Consider the following 17,239-nt stretch of genomic DNA (forward strand, 5'->3'; position numbering starts at 1 on the left):
CAAAATTGTTAGCCTGGATGGTAGGCTGAACAATTCCTGTTGCAACATTCTGATCCCTTGGAATCCAAAGATCCTTAAGAAGTGGTTGGCGGTTTCCATCACCCATTGCTGCTTGCTTGTATATTCTACCTTCTTTCAATAGTTTCCGAAAAGTACAATCAATCTCAGGGTCAAAAGGAAGTAGATCTTCAGAATTCCTAAGCATACAGCAGACTACTACCAAGGAATGACACGTTTGGGGAAAAAATGACCTAGTCTTCCATCAAGAGTTGTCACCGATATCTTAGTCCCCGGCAACGGCGCCAAATTTCTTGATCGTGCTAAAATAGCACCCCACAAGCGAACGGGTGCCACCGTGAAGTGGCGAGTGTCGTGTTCTCCTCAGGGACCAAGATTACCGGCAAAACACTCCTTATAAAAGCTAGATCGATCGAAAAGTTGGAAAAGATACTGAATAGAATCTAGGAAAGAAACTGAAATTAAAACTCCGAAAACTATAGATGCGAAAGGAAGTGATGGGGAGAAAGAACAGAAAAGAGAGTGAAGGCAGAGTGCTGAGTCTAGCAGGAATTAGAAAGATTGAGAAAGAAGTAGTAATGCTAATCTGAGAATAGAATGGTTGATAGAGAGAGTGAGAGAGAGAGAGAGACAAAGAAAGATCGGGAAGGAAGTGAAGAGGTGAAAATTGAAGAACTAAACTCTACTACTATGAGATCAGAACAAAGGACAGGCTTAAACACTAATAGACTACAGAAACTTGAAAAGAACACGAAATTGCAGAAAATAAATCTACAGAACTGAGTCTAGACTTTTTTTTTTAGCTTTTCAAGTTAATTAAAGAATCTAGGGAAAGCTAAAAGGAAGAAACAAGTTCTCAGAAATTAAACTACTCAGGCTAAGTAAAGTAAAGAAAATTATGGGCAAGATAACTATATTTTATACTATACGAAATAACAAAATTAAAATCCCACTGATAACAAGCAACTGATCGACTAAACGCACAAAATCTAAAGGCAACAATAGGGCATTTAAATTTAGAACAAAATAAAGCTTCTACTGCAAAATAAAACACAGACTCAGACCTAGGTAACTCAGATTTCAGCAATTTAACAACAGAGAAGCTAATCTGGACAAAAAAAAACACTATGTTCCAGTATTAGAAGTGCAGGAAAGTAAATTTATAATCACAGTGATCAAATATCTGAAATAAAGCACAAGTTTTTATCTAAGAAGTGAGTATAGGAAAGAATAAACCCAAGTGATGAAATTGTTATCGAAGCACTGGAAGTCGGATGAAGATTTTTAGGCAGTAGTGAAGAGAAGGTTGTAGATCGGCGTCCTGGAAGTAGAGCTTGAAGCACCAGCAGTAGCTTGGCGTCCCTGGTGTAGAGGCAGAAGCAGCAGCCACAGATCGAAGCAGAACGAGCAGCAGCAGTGTTGAAGACGAAGAACTAGTAGAGGATGCAGATCGGGTCGTCTCGCACTTGGAGGAAACTGAAGTAGCAACAACAGAAGGCTGTGGGGGAGGGCTTGCAGCTGGTGGTGGTGAGGACGTCGCTGGCTATGGCCGGTCTCCGGCGACGGCGGCGTGGTGGCGCAGCGAGGAAGAGGAGTATCGATTTGTGAATTTTTTTGTGGAGTGACCGGCTCAGCCAAAGAAAGAGGAGCAATTCTCCTTAAATATCGATTAGGGAATTTCTTCAGTGTAGTGGCGGCTGGGCAGGGAAACCCTAACAGGGTTCTTGGAATTTTACAAAAGACCACCCAATCTTCCTCAAAAACCAATATTCAGTCCATTCCTTTGATTACTTGAAGAAAAATCCATGTTTGCTCTAACATATTTTCAGACATGGTCTTCTATGCATTTCCGAGCTCCAATTTGTAGAAATTGCGCCTAGTCGCGCCAACCTACAAAACATTGTCAAAGCATATAAAATGGCCAATTTTAAACTATAAATTACTAATTTTAACTATTTAGCAACACAAAAATCGATGTATTATAATAAGATGCTATGGGAAAAAGCATGTAAACACTGGACAAATTTCATGATATCATAAATATAAAGTTTTAGTAATGGTAATCTCTTTTATAAATCTTCCCCTGCAACAGTGCTAGAAATGCTTGTTAGTATTTCTTAACGACATTAATAGAAATATAATTCTCAACAATGGCACAGAAATTCTCCTGGTATATTATGGTTACAGAGTTTATCCGCAAGCGCACGGATAAACCATTGTAGTATTTCACCCGAAAGTATTGCAAGGATTTCGTATTTGTTTAATCCCGTGGAAGATTATAGTACATAAAACCGTACTAATAATTTATATATTACTTGTAATAACCATAGTCTAAGCAGGGGTTAATATAATTCATATGGTAGAATGACACACAATTATAAGACTACTCATTCTTATATTAAACTATCTAAGCTAAGTTGAAAGAAAATAGAAAAGAATATATACCTATACTTCTAGTATACATATTATACATACATCCTAGCTATAAGATTAATTAGCTAATACCCTCTTTCCGATGCCCTTCTGGTACTTCGAGAAGCCACCCTTGACTGCCAAGTTCCTTACGATAGCCCGTCATGACCATACAACCGGGAATAAATACGGAGGAGTACCCTCCCTAGGAAATTAACTTAGGACTATATACACGCGTGGAGGAATACCCGTACTGAGCTATCACTATCAGCGGCCCACCTCTCTCAAAACATAAAGCTGCTTGACAGATTAAAGTTTTCCATGTTGCATGAATGTAAGGTAACCTGGATGATCACAAATGAAAAATAGAAAGGTAAACAGAGGAGCATATATAATAATTGTGACATCCTGACCAATTAGGATATGGCTTTTGTGGCCACTGATTTTTAATTTCTAAATTACTTTGTTTATGTTGGGCAAATCTGAATGTACCAAGGCAAGATAATGCGACTTCACTGAAAACTCTCCATTTTGGGTTAAATTCCAAATGAAACTTATCTTGATCCTGAGTAAGCACTAGGCTAGCGGTTTGTGGAAGAAGGTTATTCCATGCCACTAATTTTGGCCCAATAAGATCCCTTCACTAAGATACATTCGGAGGGTAATTTTGTAGCACTTTTGCTACAGTATCCTGTTTATTCCTAACTATATTGTATAGGCAAGGATATTGTTATCGCAATGGTGCTTCTCCCAACCACTTGTCTTCCCAAACCTGATTAATTTGGGCACCATCTCTCATAATGAATTTGCCAAAATGTAAAAAGTCACGCTTGACCTTCATAAGGCTGGCCTAGAATTGTGAATCCCCAGCTTTAAACTCAACTTGTGACACAGGTTTTGAGCCCAAGTACTTGTTACGAATCAATTGTTGCCAGACGCCATCGGCCGTGAGTAGTTGAAATAACCACTTGCTAAGAAAGGCGATGTTTTTCATATCTGAATCATGAATTCCTAAACCCTCTTTTCTTTGGGTTGGCACATAATTCTCCACTTCGTCAAATGATACCTTTTCTTTTGATCATCACACTAGCAATAAAATCTGGAGCGAAAATAATCTTCTTGTTGGCCTAGCTAATCGATCCATGGTATAGTAATTCGTTCTTGTATGGAGAAGAAGCCGCTTGTAGGCCGAGCAGACCGATCCAGCTGCTGTGAACCATTTTTCTTGAGCTTCTGTGTACTATATCATCACACATAATTACATACTTCCTCCGTTTCATAATGTAAGACTATCTAGCATTGCCCACATTCATATAGATATAAATGAATCTAGACATTTGTATGTGTCAAGATTCATTAACATTTATATGAATAAAAATAATACTAGAAAGTCTTACATCTAAGATGGGAAAGCAACAGTTTCACAACATGAAGATAAATCAGTGCTAGGGCCGGGGGAGGCGATGTGGCCACGAGGCGGGGTGGGGGGTCCACCTGCGAGGGACAAGCTCTATTAGCACCGATTTTTGAGTTATCTACATTGCCTTGCAACTATACCAGGAAGATACTCCTTTCTTTAGCTATGTCTCGTTATCAATAAACTAAGTATTCACAACCAATGACAACCAAAGCTATGTCAACAAAGCTCACCCACGTACATATGTAGTGGCATTTCAGCTAAGTACATGAAGAATCATTGCAACAATTTAGTTTGTCTTACTAAATGAAAAAATGGAATCCCTATTGCCTACAAATGCACGTTCACATTGTCGTCACGAAATAGAGTTCTTTGATGTAGTTGTGATTACTATCGGACATTTGTCAGGGTGAAGAAGAAAACGACTCGTTTCCATTCCGCCGATTCAATCGAGCAGAAAGAGTGAAATTAATTTGAAAACGATAAAATCTAGAGATTCTAATTATATCGAAACATATTGGTTTAAAGAGTGAAATTTGAAAAACAAAATCTAGAGATCCTAATTATATTGAAACGTATTGGTTTAAATTGAAACGCTAGTAACTTTTAGGGCCCGATCCTGAATTGGACAGAGTGGAACGAATGGTCATCAGTCACCGCACGTTGTCTCGTTTATGAACTGCTGTATATATACCGGAAGAAATCCATGTGCCGCGCGCGTCAATCACTCTCGTCCACACCTCAGACAAACAGCAATCATGGAACACATCGGCCCTTTCCTCCTGGCAGCAATGGCAGTGGCGGCGGCCGTCGCCGCGGAATCGGAGACGGCTACAACTGTGCCGGTGGCGGCGCTACCGCCGCTGCCAGCGCTGCCGGTCACAGCGGCGGCGAGCACGCTGCAGCCGGGGACGGCGTCGTGCATGGACGACCTCATGCCATGCGCGACCGTCTCCGACGACCCCACCATGCTGACGCCATGCTGCGAGGCGGTGGCGGAGGTGTTGAAGAGCGATCCGGAGTGCCTCTGCAAGGTCGCCGAGATGTCCAGAAACAACACCAGGAAGCTCGCGAGCGTCAGCAACAACCTCGACAGCGATCAGCAATTGTTCGCCCAGTGCAAGATCACCGACGTTTCGTCCGACGTCTGCCACAAGGACAAGGGGCATCAAGGAGGTGCGTTTCTGCTTTGGATTAAGATTAAATGCGAGCACGTAAAACGATAAAGCTATTAGCGGCACGAATCATGCCATTAGTAGTTTGAAAAACGTGCTAACGAAAACCGAGGTAAAATCTTATTCTTAATAAGAACAATATGAAGCGTGCTAACAGTTGCAAATTATGTTATTTATTCGATTTGTTTCTGGGTAGATATTGTTTCGTGTGGTTTAATGATTTTTCTCCACCAAAAAATTAGAATACGTAAAAGACAAGAATATACGGCAAGAGAATTCTGGGAATCCGCGAGTGAGATCTTTCCATGTTAGGAACAAAAGGATGGTTACGATTGTTCTTGTACTAGTAAAATATCATTGTATTGCAACAAACAAAAACTAAAAACTAAAATTTAGTCCATGTCATATCGGACGAATTTAGAGTATTAAATATAGACTACTTATAAAACTAATTACATAAATGGGAGCTAATTCACGTAATAAATTTTTTAAACCTAATTAATCCATAATTAGCGCATGTTTACTGTAGCATCATATAGGCTAATCATAAATTAATTGGGCTCAATAGATTCGTCTCACGAATTAGTCCAGGGTTAGATAATGGGTTTTATTAATAGTCTACGTTTAATATTTATAATTAGTGTCCAAACATCCGATGTGATAGGGACTAAAAAGTTTTAGTCCCATCTAAACAGGGTCTTAATTTTTATAGTCGGAGCTTTTTAAAAAGGCAAATTTTCCTTTAGAAAATAGCGAGTTTGTAATTTTAACTGTAATACACCACACGGACTCACTTTGGCAAAAACACTCTCTGAACGTGGTTATTTGATAGCGCACGGCGTGCCCATTAAAATAATGCATTTCAAATAATAGGGAGGCATATTTTTATGCGGGGTGACCAAATTGCCCCTCCTTTCTCTTCCTCCCTCCCTCGTCCTTCTTAGTCTCTTAGGTAGACGCCGAGCAACCTGCAATAACAAATACGTCCGCCGCCCCTTGTCGCTGGTGGCCTCGAGCAACACCTCGTAGCTCGATCGCGTGGAATCCCCCCTTGCCGAGCGCCTCGAACTGGATGGCGTCCGTGGCCAGGACGGTCTCGCCGTCGCCGGCTCCGCCGCCCTGTCGATCAAACGCGAAGTTGAGGTTGCGGCCGGGCGAGGCCGCGCTCCAGGTAGGCGTCGATGAAGCAGCCGTGCATGACGAGGTCCGGCTGACCCCACGATGGTCACCAGCTGCTGACCCGGCCTGTTGCTTGCTCTCCACCAACGCAACGCCTGTTGGAGATAGCACCGACACGTTCACCAGCGGCGGCGCGGCGTTTGCTGCTGCTGCTCTAATTTTTTTTAGTGCGATTGTTCCTGTTTTGCTTAATTGTATGTGTCCATGAGCTATATATAGCTAGCTTGATCGAGAGACAGAGAAGCATCAAGCAATGCAGCAGGTCGCCAGTACCTCGTGATGGGCGGACAAGGGGCATTTTTTACCTTTCACGCTATTTATCTCTCCTATTCAATTAAAAATTAATATTTTAATAGATATGATGTTCGCTGACAAATAACCACGTTTACAGAGTGTTTTTCCCCAAAAGTAAGTTCAAGTCGCAATGTCTTATAGTAAAATTTGCTTTTAAGAAAACATATTCTTCTGTATACATGCAAGGTAACATATTCAAAATAGTTTATTTCTAATTCACATACCACAACATCAATTAAGAATTTATGGAGAAAGCCCCAACTTTCTCTAGTTGATCGAATAAACTGAAACACATCCCGGCCAACCAAACTATACTACCTTGTTTAAGTCTACGGTTATTGTTTTTCTAGCGATACATGTTTTGGTACATATAAGTAATATGAATTGGTGTAATATATACTTTTTCCGTTTCACAATGTAAATCATTCTAGCATTTCCCACATTCATATTGATATTAATGAATCTAGACATATATCTATCTATATCTATCTAGATTCATTAACATCAATATGAATGTGGAAAATGCTAGAATGAGTGTCTAGATTTATTAACATCAATATGAATGTGGAAAATGTTAGAATGATTTACATTGTGAAACGGATGGAGTAATTGGTTGTAGCTTGCTAAGCAAATGCCGGAATTATATTTCATAATAAAAAATACGTGAGCAAGGATGTAAGGAGACATGTGGTTGTTGAACTTTTATAGTACTCTATTTAATCTGGTATCAAGCAATATGGGCGACTCTGTTATGATAGCAATGGGGCCATTACTATATTAATATTGAAAAATAGTAAATGTGTAACAGATTAGCATGCTAATGCAAAACAATAAATTGCATCGAATATTTAATATCAGCCCAACTCGCTCAGAAAAAATAAAAAATATATATAACTTTTTTACAAGGAGTTACCCAACACGTACATTTGATGAGATAAATCTCATTGAATGTTTATGGTGCATGGAACCTTTTAGTTTATACAGAAAAAATATTGTTGACAATAATTAATGTACTGTAGTAAGAAAATTAGTCTCAATAAAATTGCTCAAAAGTTAGACCATCAAAGACGTGCATGTTTATATATAGTTAGCCGAAAATGAGCCGCTCATCACGACCTAGCTCGGGCACGAATTCGTGGTGCCATGCCGTGCCGTGCCTATCCACGGACTACACCTACGATCTAAGAATGGCTTAATATGGCTCGTGCCATGCAGCACGATCAGACCACTATGCTAGTCTTTTTTTCCCTTTCTTATCTCTTCCTTATCTTTTGGATCGTGCCTTATATGTATGGTAGGAATAAATTTATTTAGCCTTTCTAATCTCTTAATTTGGACCTGCTTATCGTTGGGCCGTGCCATGCCGGACCAACAAGTCATGCTAAGGAAGAGGCCCAGGCAGGTCCAATGATCAGGCCGAGTCAGCACGGGTCCACCAACGGCTTGTCGTGACTAGGCTGAGATAAATTTTGGTGCCATGAACCGGCGTCGGACTGCGGGCCTTTTGGTCAACTCTACATGCGTGGTGACGATGCAAATGCGAGAGGCAGTCTGGCAGAAAGCAGATGACACAGCCGTGCAGGGCGTGAGTAGAACCACAACACGTGAACTGCGCTCTGAACAATTGTTCCACTATTGTGATGGCTCGGTCGGTCGTCGCCGGGAAGCGAGCAAGAAACCCACCGGTTTCGGGAATTGCGACCGGATTTGCTAATTCACACATACCCGCCGACTCTGGCCCACCCGGCCCACGCGTGGCGGGCCCGAGTAAACATCGGACGAAAACGTGATTAGTGCGATGATTAGCGTGCTGATTTTTTTCGAGTAGTTAGACTAATTATTATTTCGGTTAAAGTTTGAAAATTTTCTACTCAAATTTAAAAACTTTTAACTCATATTTAAAACTTTCGATTTAAATTTAAAAACTTTCAAATTAAAATTTAAAATTTTTAAGTCATTTTAAAAAGTTTTCAACCCAAATTTGAAAACTTTCAACCTAGATTTGAAAACTTTCAGCCCAAATTTGAAAACTTTCAACCCAGATTTGAAAACTTTCAATTCAAATTTGAAAATTTCCAGCTCAAAATTTGAAAATTTTGAACTCAAATATGAGAACTTTCAGCACAAAATTTAAAAACTTTCAACTTGAAATTTGATTTTTTTGAAGTCAAATTTTAAAACATTTCAACTCAAATTTAAAACTTTCAACCCAGATTTGAAAATTTTCAAGTCAAATTTGAAAACTTTCAACTCAAAATTAAAAACTTTCAACACAAAATTTGAAAACTTTCAAATCAAAAAACTTTCAACTCTACATTTGTAAAGAGGTGTGTGAAAGATTAAAAAAATCGGAAAGAAACGAAAAAAGAAAAAAGAAAAACATGTTGGAGGAGAAAAAATGTGCGAAAAAAGAAAAAAAGGCGCATGGATGGGCTAGGCTAGCGTGCGCGCCAGCTAAACTGCTAGCGCGTACGCGCGCGATAGGAACCCGGAATCGCTAATTGGCGCGCACGCGTTGCCAACGCGTACTTCCGGCCACAAGGCCCACGCGCGCGCGCCTCTTCTCTGTTTTTCTTTTTTTTTTGACGCCGCCATTTTCTTCTTTTTTTTTCACTGTTCGCTATTCCTGCCATATAGATAGGGGAAAAATCGTAATTAGTTTAGATTAGATTAGTTTCCTATTTTTACTAATGATTAGTTTACTAGTAATTTTTAAATCTTAACTTTAAAATCTTCAAATCTCGAGTTGAAAGTTTTCAAATGTCGAGTTGAAAATTTTCAAATCTCAAGTTGAAAGTTTTCGAATCTAGAGTTGAAAATTTTCAAATCTCAAGTTAAAAGTTTTCAAATTTTTCAAATCTGGACTTGAAAGTTTTCGAATCACGAGTTGAAAGTTTTTGAATCTGAGTTGAAAGTTTTCAAATCTCGAGCTAAAAGTTTTCAAATCCGAGTTGAAAGTCATCAAATGTTGACTTTAAAATTTAAATCTTAAATCGAAAGTTTTCAAATCTGACTTAAAAATTTTCAATCTGTTAGTAAAATAATCTCCCAAAAAAAAGAAAAATCTTAAGAATCTTCTCTAATTACCTGTTATTATTGTTTAGTATTTACTAATATAGTAAAGTTATAGGAGAGAAGTGCTCGCTGCTAGCGCTCACGCGCCAGCTAGTAGCCCCCCTAGGAACGCCCGCTGCGCGGTGAGCAACGGCAGCGATAGGCCTTCGAGCAGGATCTGTGCGCTGGCCCAGAGCGGAGATGGTTGAAGGTGTCACTGAAAATCGTGTGTTTGTGGCTAGGTAGATCTTGTTTTGTGTGGTTTAATGATTCATTTATCTAAAAAATTAGAATATGTAAATGACAAGAATATACGGCAAGTGAATCTTGAGAATCCGTGAATGAGATATTTATTTCCACATTTGAAACAAAATGATGGTTACAATGTTTCTTTATCTGGTGTTAGTGGTGGTCATTCTACCGGCTACTTTAGGCTGTATTCTTTACTGAAGGCTCCACGTATGGAAAACATAGGAGTGGATTAGCACGTAATTAATTCAGTATTTGCTTAAATACTTAAAATAAACTAATATAATTTTTAAAAACGATTTTCGTATAGAATGTTTTAAAATACGCGGGAAGCATACGCATGGAAACACGAGGTGAAGTTGGGAATAACTATCGGGCCTTATAGAAAAATGGAGGCTTTTTTTTGTTGCTTGGACTTTTTATTTTATATTCTACATGTTTTTCTGAGAAATTTAAAATTTTCAGCTAACAAGTTAACATATATATTTTCTAATCCGTTGCAACTTACTTTGTTAGTCTATTACTCCCTTTATTCAATTTGATGATCACCCAAGGATTTTTAGGTCTTCTCAAAATGATCTTCCTCTAACAATTATATTTTTTATGTGTAAATAGTGAATAAACATCATTTAATTTGTTGCGTGTAACCAACCAAGATTAATTTTTATTGGTGCAACTAAATGTAATATTTAAATTTGATGTAATTCACATGACACGAAATGATGTATCACCTTAACCAATGATAATCAATTACAAAATGATAAAAGTTTGGTTATGCTTGCTCTCCACACCCTTTGCTTACATGATAATCAAAATGGAATCAAGAGAGTATATACTAAAACTTCATTAAACATCCTGCAAACGCTTTTATATCGCTACGTGGTATTCCTACAAAGACTCCTAGATTGTCACGTGACACGATAATAAATTAGATAAATCTAACCATTATTTTTAAGTTAAATTAGTGGACTCATTAATTTTAACGATTAGATCAAATCTCATGCACATGACATCCCCTTCAGGAAAATTTTGTGCACAGCGTTACCAACAGTCATCCTATTTCATTCCCAAAACTGATTTTGATGGTTGCGTTACCAACAGTCATCCTATTTCATTCCTAAAACTGATTTTGATGTTTTTAATATAAAAATTGAATCCAACAGATTCCCAAAAGCGTTGCACTATATTTGCAGTTCCCATCTCCATATATTTCAATATGTGGATTTAAGGGTGAGAGAGCAACTCCCAATCTCTCGTTCACGCGTTTCTCTCTCCTTCCCTGTGCTTCTCCTCTCCTTCCCGCACGAGCATCAAAATTTCTGTTGGGAGCGCACGAGCGGGTCATCGTGATCTCTTTCTGTGCACGTGAAAGGAGAAAAAACAGGAATTTCAGTTGATAGTTTAACAGAAGATCCCACTTTTAATTTTTCGAGATTAAATTTAGGCTATCTCTTGGAGCAAAAAGTTTTTTCAATTCCTATTTTTATTTTAGAAAACCAAAAATCATATTTTAGAAATAGATTATTGCTAATTTGTTGGTAATGCTCTTACCTCCCGGACTTCGATCCTTCCTTTTTCTCCTACTACTGTTTCGCCAGAGAAAAAAAAGAGTAAAGACATTCGTAGTAGTACGATCAGGAAAAAGGATAAACCCTGAATAAATAACATTTATTCCTACATTGTAAGTACTCTGTACATACGTACGTAGAACGACCAGCAAAAAATGAAAGCCGAAAGAACATATATACTCCACTTACGTACTAATCCCAGTAAAGATCAGAAAAATTATCAGAAAAATATTTTTTAATCCCACTTAAATATATTGCTCCTCAAACATATTTGGTTAAACTAGATCTATATAATAAAAAAATAAAATATCAAATAAATTAACAGTCTTTAAACGTTCAACTTTTAAATTATATATCCAATTTATTATCCTTTATATATATTTAATTAAATGAACTATTGTTGACTTATAATATATAATGTAGTGCTAACGCACATGACGCTGACATGTTATAATTATTGTCATAACATTTTTGTTAAATAATTTGATATCATAGTGTCAAATATCACTTGATAAATATACAACGCTAATTTGAAGCTACATATAAAAAATTGAAACAACATAATTTAATTATGTTCTGTTTTTTCAAATAGTTCTCTTTAAATTTCAATTTGTGTTATTTGATTGGTACGGAGAAGTGAGAAGCATTGCCATAGAGATGTGAAAAAAAACTACCAAAAATATTTGAAGCGGGTAATTTTGCTATAATACAACATTACAACCCCTTAATTCATCACTAGAATTATTGTCACACCTCTAGATTTTTTCTTTGCCAAATAGTTTTGGTACCAAATGAACAATCCAGTAACATACGCACCACTGATGATATATTTTGTTATAGTCGAGGAACTCAAATACGTCGGGCATAATTGATGGGCTATGTGTTACACCCCACTGATGTGACTGCTAGTGCACTTCAATACACCCCACTGATGTGACTGCTAGTGCACTTCAATGAATCAGTTATTATAAATAAGTCCGTAAAGCTGTCTCAAGAAATATTTATGACCAGCGGATGTTGAAAACAATCCAGACACTTAAAATATATCTAAATATAAACAATGAGACGGTATTCTACAGATATTCAGGGTGAGTTGTCTCTTTAGCTATAATATTTTGAAGTAGTGTCGAATAAGCGTAGCTCATTTTCAAAATAGAATAATATATCCTTACCATGAATGTCAATTCTATATTACAAATCGACTCAAAAGTTTTAATTAAACACATGTTTTGATTACCTCTATTTTCTCTTTGTCCTTCCGAAAGACACCAACTATGAGGGTGCCAATGTCGATAGTGAACTAAGCATTAAAATTATGTTGTATGATGGTCTTTACATGCACGACTACGTTGAGGCAGGACCCATATTTCAAGGAAGCATAGAAGAAAGCCTTGGAGGCTATGGTTGGATTGGGTATTCATGTTTAATTCTAGAGTAAATTCCCTATGTACCCTTGAAAAGTCACTCAATCCCTTTCATATCCCTAAAATTTACCCGATCCCTTCTATACTCCTGAAATTTTGACTCGATCCCTTCCATGCCCCTACTGTTACATTTTCCTTCATTTCACTATTACGTTTGGTTGCAAATATCTTTTTTTCCCTTGATGCTTTAGGTTTCAACATAAGCTTGAAAAATGATTTATGAAACTAATGAGAGTAAATAATTTGGTGCAGAAATTTTTGATATAAATTTTGAAGATAAAACAAATGTAATAAATTAAAATTTTTATTTGAAATTCTAATAGGACAATGGATATTTTTGATCCGGAGCATTCATAAAAAAATTATTGTGAGCATTGGTAGTCCTATCTTTGTATGAATGATCATCATTTTTATGACTTTCTTTTAAAAAAATAAATAAATATTTTTTATTTATTTATCTAAAAATAAATTTTGTGATAAATAATACATTACACAACAAACTCATTACTGTAATAGTCTCATGTGGCAAACGTTTATATTTTTAATAATGTAATTCATGAATTTCTATGTTCATGCAAAGGTAAAATGGTCATTTTTATAAAAATTAGACGGTCAACTAATGGTCAACTGACGGGAGAGGTATGGAAGGTATCAAAATCAAATTTTAGAGGTATACGAGGAAGTAAGCAAAATTCAGAGGCATAGAAGGGATTAGCTAAAATTTCAGGGGTATAGAAGGGATTTTCTCTTAATTGTAGCATTGTTAACCTAGTAATCGGTAGAAACAGGATTTTTAAAATATTTATATATGAATTTGGAAATAAACACTTAGATAAGTACTGGAGATATATTTTTATGTATTAATAATATATTATGACTATTTTCTTGGTATTGATACAATTTCATATATTAAATCAGTTTCATCTATTAAATTGGCAAACAGTTTTTAAAACAATGATAATAATTCGTGATAGCAATATACGAATTTATATATAACCGGGACAAAGTGATTTGTGTCTGAATCTGGGAGACATTCTATCATTTAGTATATTAAAGTTTGTGCACTATTTCACCGCGGACATATTTTTTATTATAAGGTAATATATGGTGACTATGGTGAGGTATGACTTCTTTCAATACTTTATTAAAATAATGAATAAGATGCCCACGCGTTCGTGCGGGCTTATCTTTTTAGTTTTTAGATAATAGTAACATGGAACAGTCGGAGTTAATTGAGTTATTTTAGCTCTAGGCTTCAGCAATTCCGAAAATCGCAAAAATCCATGGTGTAGTGTCAGTACCGTGCATTTGGCTGTATATAATCGCAGCCGTACGGACGCTTGAGTTTTTTTACACCTTTTTCAACTACACTCGTATTATTTTGAGAATTTATAAATTCAGGGTGCTAAAAAAACACAGAAGAAACATCGTAGAAAATACAATATTGAAGACAAACCGTAGCACGAGATTTGTTAACGATGTCCAACCGAAGCCTACGACCCTCCACCGGCTAAGTTGGGCGCTAGTCGTACACACACCTATGCAGTTGTCTTGCGGTTACAACATGTGTGCCTCTGTGCATAAGAAAAGACCTAGGACATAGTTTGACTTTAACTCTATCCTACGCATATTAAATATCTAAATCTTACACTGTAACTAACTTTATACACATATTCCATACAAACTATAGTCTACCATATTATGAAGTGATGGGTAATAATTTTTAAAGATAATGTTCCTAGTATAAAGAATGAACAGATTCATTTATGGTGATCTTTTCAACCGTTCCATCTCTTTTCTGTACAAGTAAAGCATAGCGAGTAGTATAATTACTTTCCGACAAACGAATTTATTTCTCAAACGAGTAATTACTTTTGGACAAACCAATTTGTACCCTTCTGAAACGATAATTGTTTTGTAAAAAAATTTGTTTTTGACAATTTTAGTACCGTATCAGAAATGAAATAAGCCAACTGCCAATCTAGTTATCTACTCCCTCTGTCTCATAAATTCAAATTCTAGAGATGAACCTGAAGATAGGATTTGAATCTTTATTGTACAGAGGAGTAGATGCAACATTGTGTTTTCTGGTACGACATCAGCAAATGGTTTAAAATAATTCTGCCGTCCTGTGGCATGTAAAAACATATTAATTTCCAACTACTCCCTCCGTCCCATAATACAAATTTTGATATTTTGCTTGCATTGTTTGACCACTCGTTTTATTTAAAAAATTTGTACAAATATAAAAAATGAAAAGTTGTGCTTAAAGTACTTTGGGTAATAAAGTAAGTCAAAAAATAATTCCAAAATTTTTTGAATAAGACGAATGGTCAAATAGTACAGGCAAAATATCAAAATCCCTTATATTAGGGGATGGAGAGAGTAGCATAGATGCCATATCTTGAAATTACTCTTAACCATTTGAAATAACAAATCAGATGGCTGAAAAAAAATTGAATGTACCGATAAACAAATAAGATTGCCAAAATTGGATCATACCGAAAATTAGTGCATTGGAATGTCACATTTGGCTGGCTATATGCTTACGCGAAAACAAATAATATGCAGAAATTTTATATTCATATCTCTTTGGTGATCCCAGCTAATCTTTTCCTGCCATAATTGTCAGGTCATAATGAAACAGACACACCGGCCGGCGACTCTTCGACAGGTATCCTTATAGCTTTGTATATTTTCAATTTTTATGAAAAACCTCAGAAGTAGACAGGGAGAGCATGTTTTCATTTAAGAAGAAGAAACTTGGCCCAGTTTTTTTAGGAAACCGGGCCCAAAAGCCTCACATAAACACGGTTTGAAGGCGGAAACCGAGCAAAACCTACACGGAGAACAAAATAAAGAACTTGCGACGGCACAACTAGAGGATAAAACATAGGTCATCGTTGCCAAGCTCCCAAGAGCAACTCCGACTTCCTATGAACAGACCACAGACAAGCGTAGGGCAAGGTCTTCAAGACAAAGCCTCCAAGGAGGAAGATAGCGTCGAAACGCAAACAACGTCTGTCCAAAAATCGGAGCAAGGTTTTCACCCGAAGAAACAAGTAGAGCACAGAAACGATGCCTTCAAGAAGGAAAACAGCGCCCACAGGTGTCACCATCGTTGGCTCTAGCCTAAGATCAAGCAGGACATTCGCCCCGGCTCGCTCTCCCTGCCAACTCCGACAACCCTGGCTACCACAGCGCTACCATGGAAAGCGGGAAAGGGTTATCGTTGCCAAGCTTATCACCGACAAGCAGCTCCGACTTCCCCCAACACACCTACCCAAAGAAACGCCAGGAAGCCAACTGCACAGTAACCCCAACGAAACTACCAAAAAAAGGAGCAAGGGGGTTTTCGTTGCCCAGCTTGCCACACCCGGCCAAGCAGCTCCAACTCCACCCCAAACACCATCAACAGGTTGCATCGCAGAGGTCTCGTGCACCAACTCCACCGAACCAGGCACCTTGCCGACGCAAGAAAAACAAAGCGCTGGCAGTGTTGAGGCTCTTGAACTCCAAGCAAATCTAGCAACCAAAGCTAGCTCCCCGCCCCTCGCCATGGAACTCCCCATGACCGGAATCTGAAAGCAGACCGGTCAACAGGAGGGGAGGAGCTCCAGGAAATGGGAGGAGCCCCAGACAAACTTGGAGGAACACTTGCCGGCGATCAAGCCACCGACAACACTATTGTTCACCGTGTCCTGTGGCTTTCCAAACGAACGAACCACGTCAGCGACCAACCGACCAACCCAACGACGATCTCTCCAAGCGGCAATAGCACCGGCCATCACCCGTCACCACTAAAACCCGACCGGCCAGCAGCTTCTCCGGCCACCTTGACAACCAACTCCGCCTCGACAGCACCTTCGCTGGCCACAACCGCCTTCGCCAGCCATCGCCTTGCTCGCCTTCACCGGCCAGCTGCACCTCAATTCGCCGCCCAAATACCTTTGCTGGCCACAGCCACCTCCGCTGGCTACCGTCTTACTAGCCGACCGCCTCCGCCGGCCTCCAGCGCCTCCAACTCCCTTCTCCCCCACCGAATCCAAGAAGGAGATGGCCAGAGTGGCCGCCCCTCCCCCTCCGGTCTTCTTCCTCGCACCGCTGCCGCTTCTCACCTTCACCCCGCCGCCATCACTCCCCACCCCGATGACAGCCAGATCCAGGAAGACCGGATCTGGTCGCCCCTTCCATCTCCGGCCTTCACCTTCCTCCCACTGCCTCCAGGCTATTGCCGCACCTTGCCGTCCCACCATGTCGCCGTCGCTGGAGAAGCTCGCTGTCGGGTCGCCGCAGCTGCCACCGAACGTCGACCCGCCTCTCCCGCGCTAGACAGGGCCGCCGCTCCTCGGCTAGTTGCCCCGCCGCCACTGTCCTTGCTTGCCGAACCGTTGCCCGGCCGCTCCAGCGGCGGCGAGGTTAGGGAGGGAGAGGGGAAGCGGCGGCGGC

General features: G+C 38.9%; 1 protein-coding gene across 2 annotated transcripts in view; it reads left to right on the top strand.

Moving 5' to 3' along the window:
• Positions 1–4,578: 4,578 nt before the first annotated feature.
• The window catches only part of LOC127753027 (uncharacterized), a 28,441-nt gene continuing 15,780 nt past the window's right edge, over positions 4,579–17,239 (top strand). For both annotated transcript variants that reach the window (XM_052278480.1, XM_052278481.1), the window contains exons 1-2: positions 4,579–5,023; positions 15,423–15,464. In XM_052278480.1, coding sequence (XP_052134440.1) covers positions 4,606–5,023; positions 15,423–15,464 — 460 coding nt within the window. In that variant the 5' untranslated portion in view covers positions 4,579–4,605. The remainder of the gene's footprint in view (positions 5,024–15,422; positions 15,465–17,239) is intronic.

The sequence above is a fragment of the Oryza glaberrima genome, chromosome 10 (assembly GCF_000147395.1).
Source record: "Oryza glaberrima chromosome 10, OglaRS2, whole genome shotgun sequence".
In the NCBI taxonomy this organism is placed as follows: Eukaryota; Viridiplantae; Streptophyta; class Magnoliopsida; order Poales; family Poaceae; genus Oryza; species Oryza glaberrima.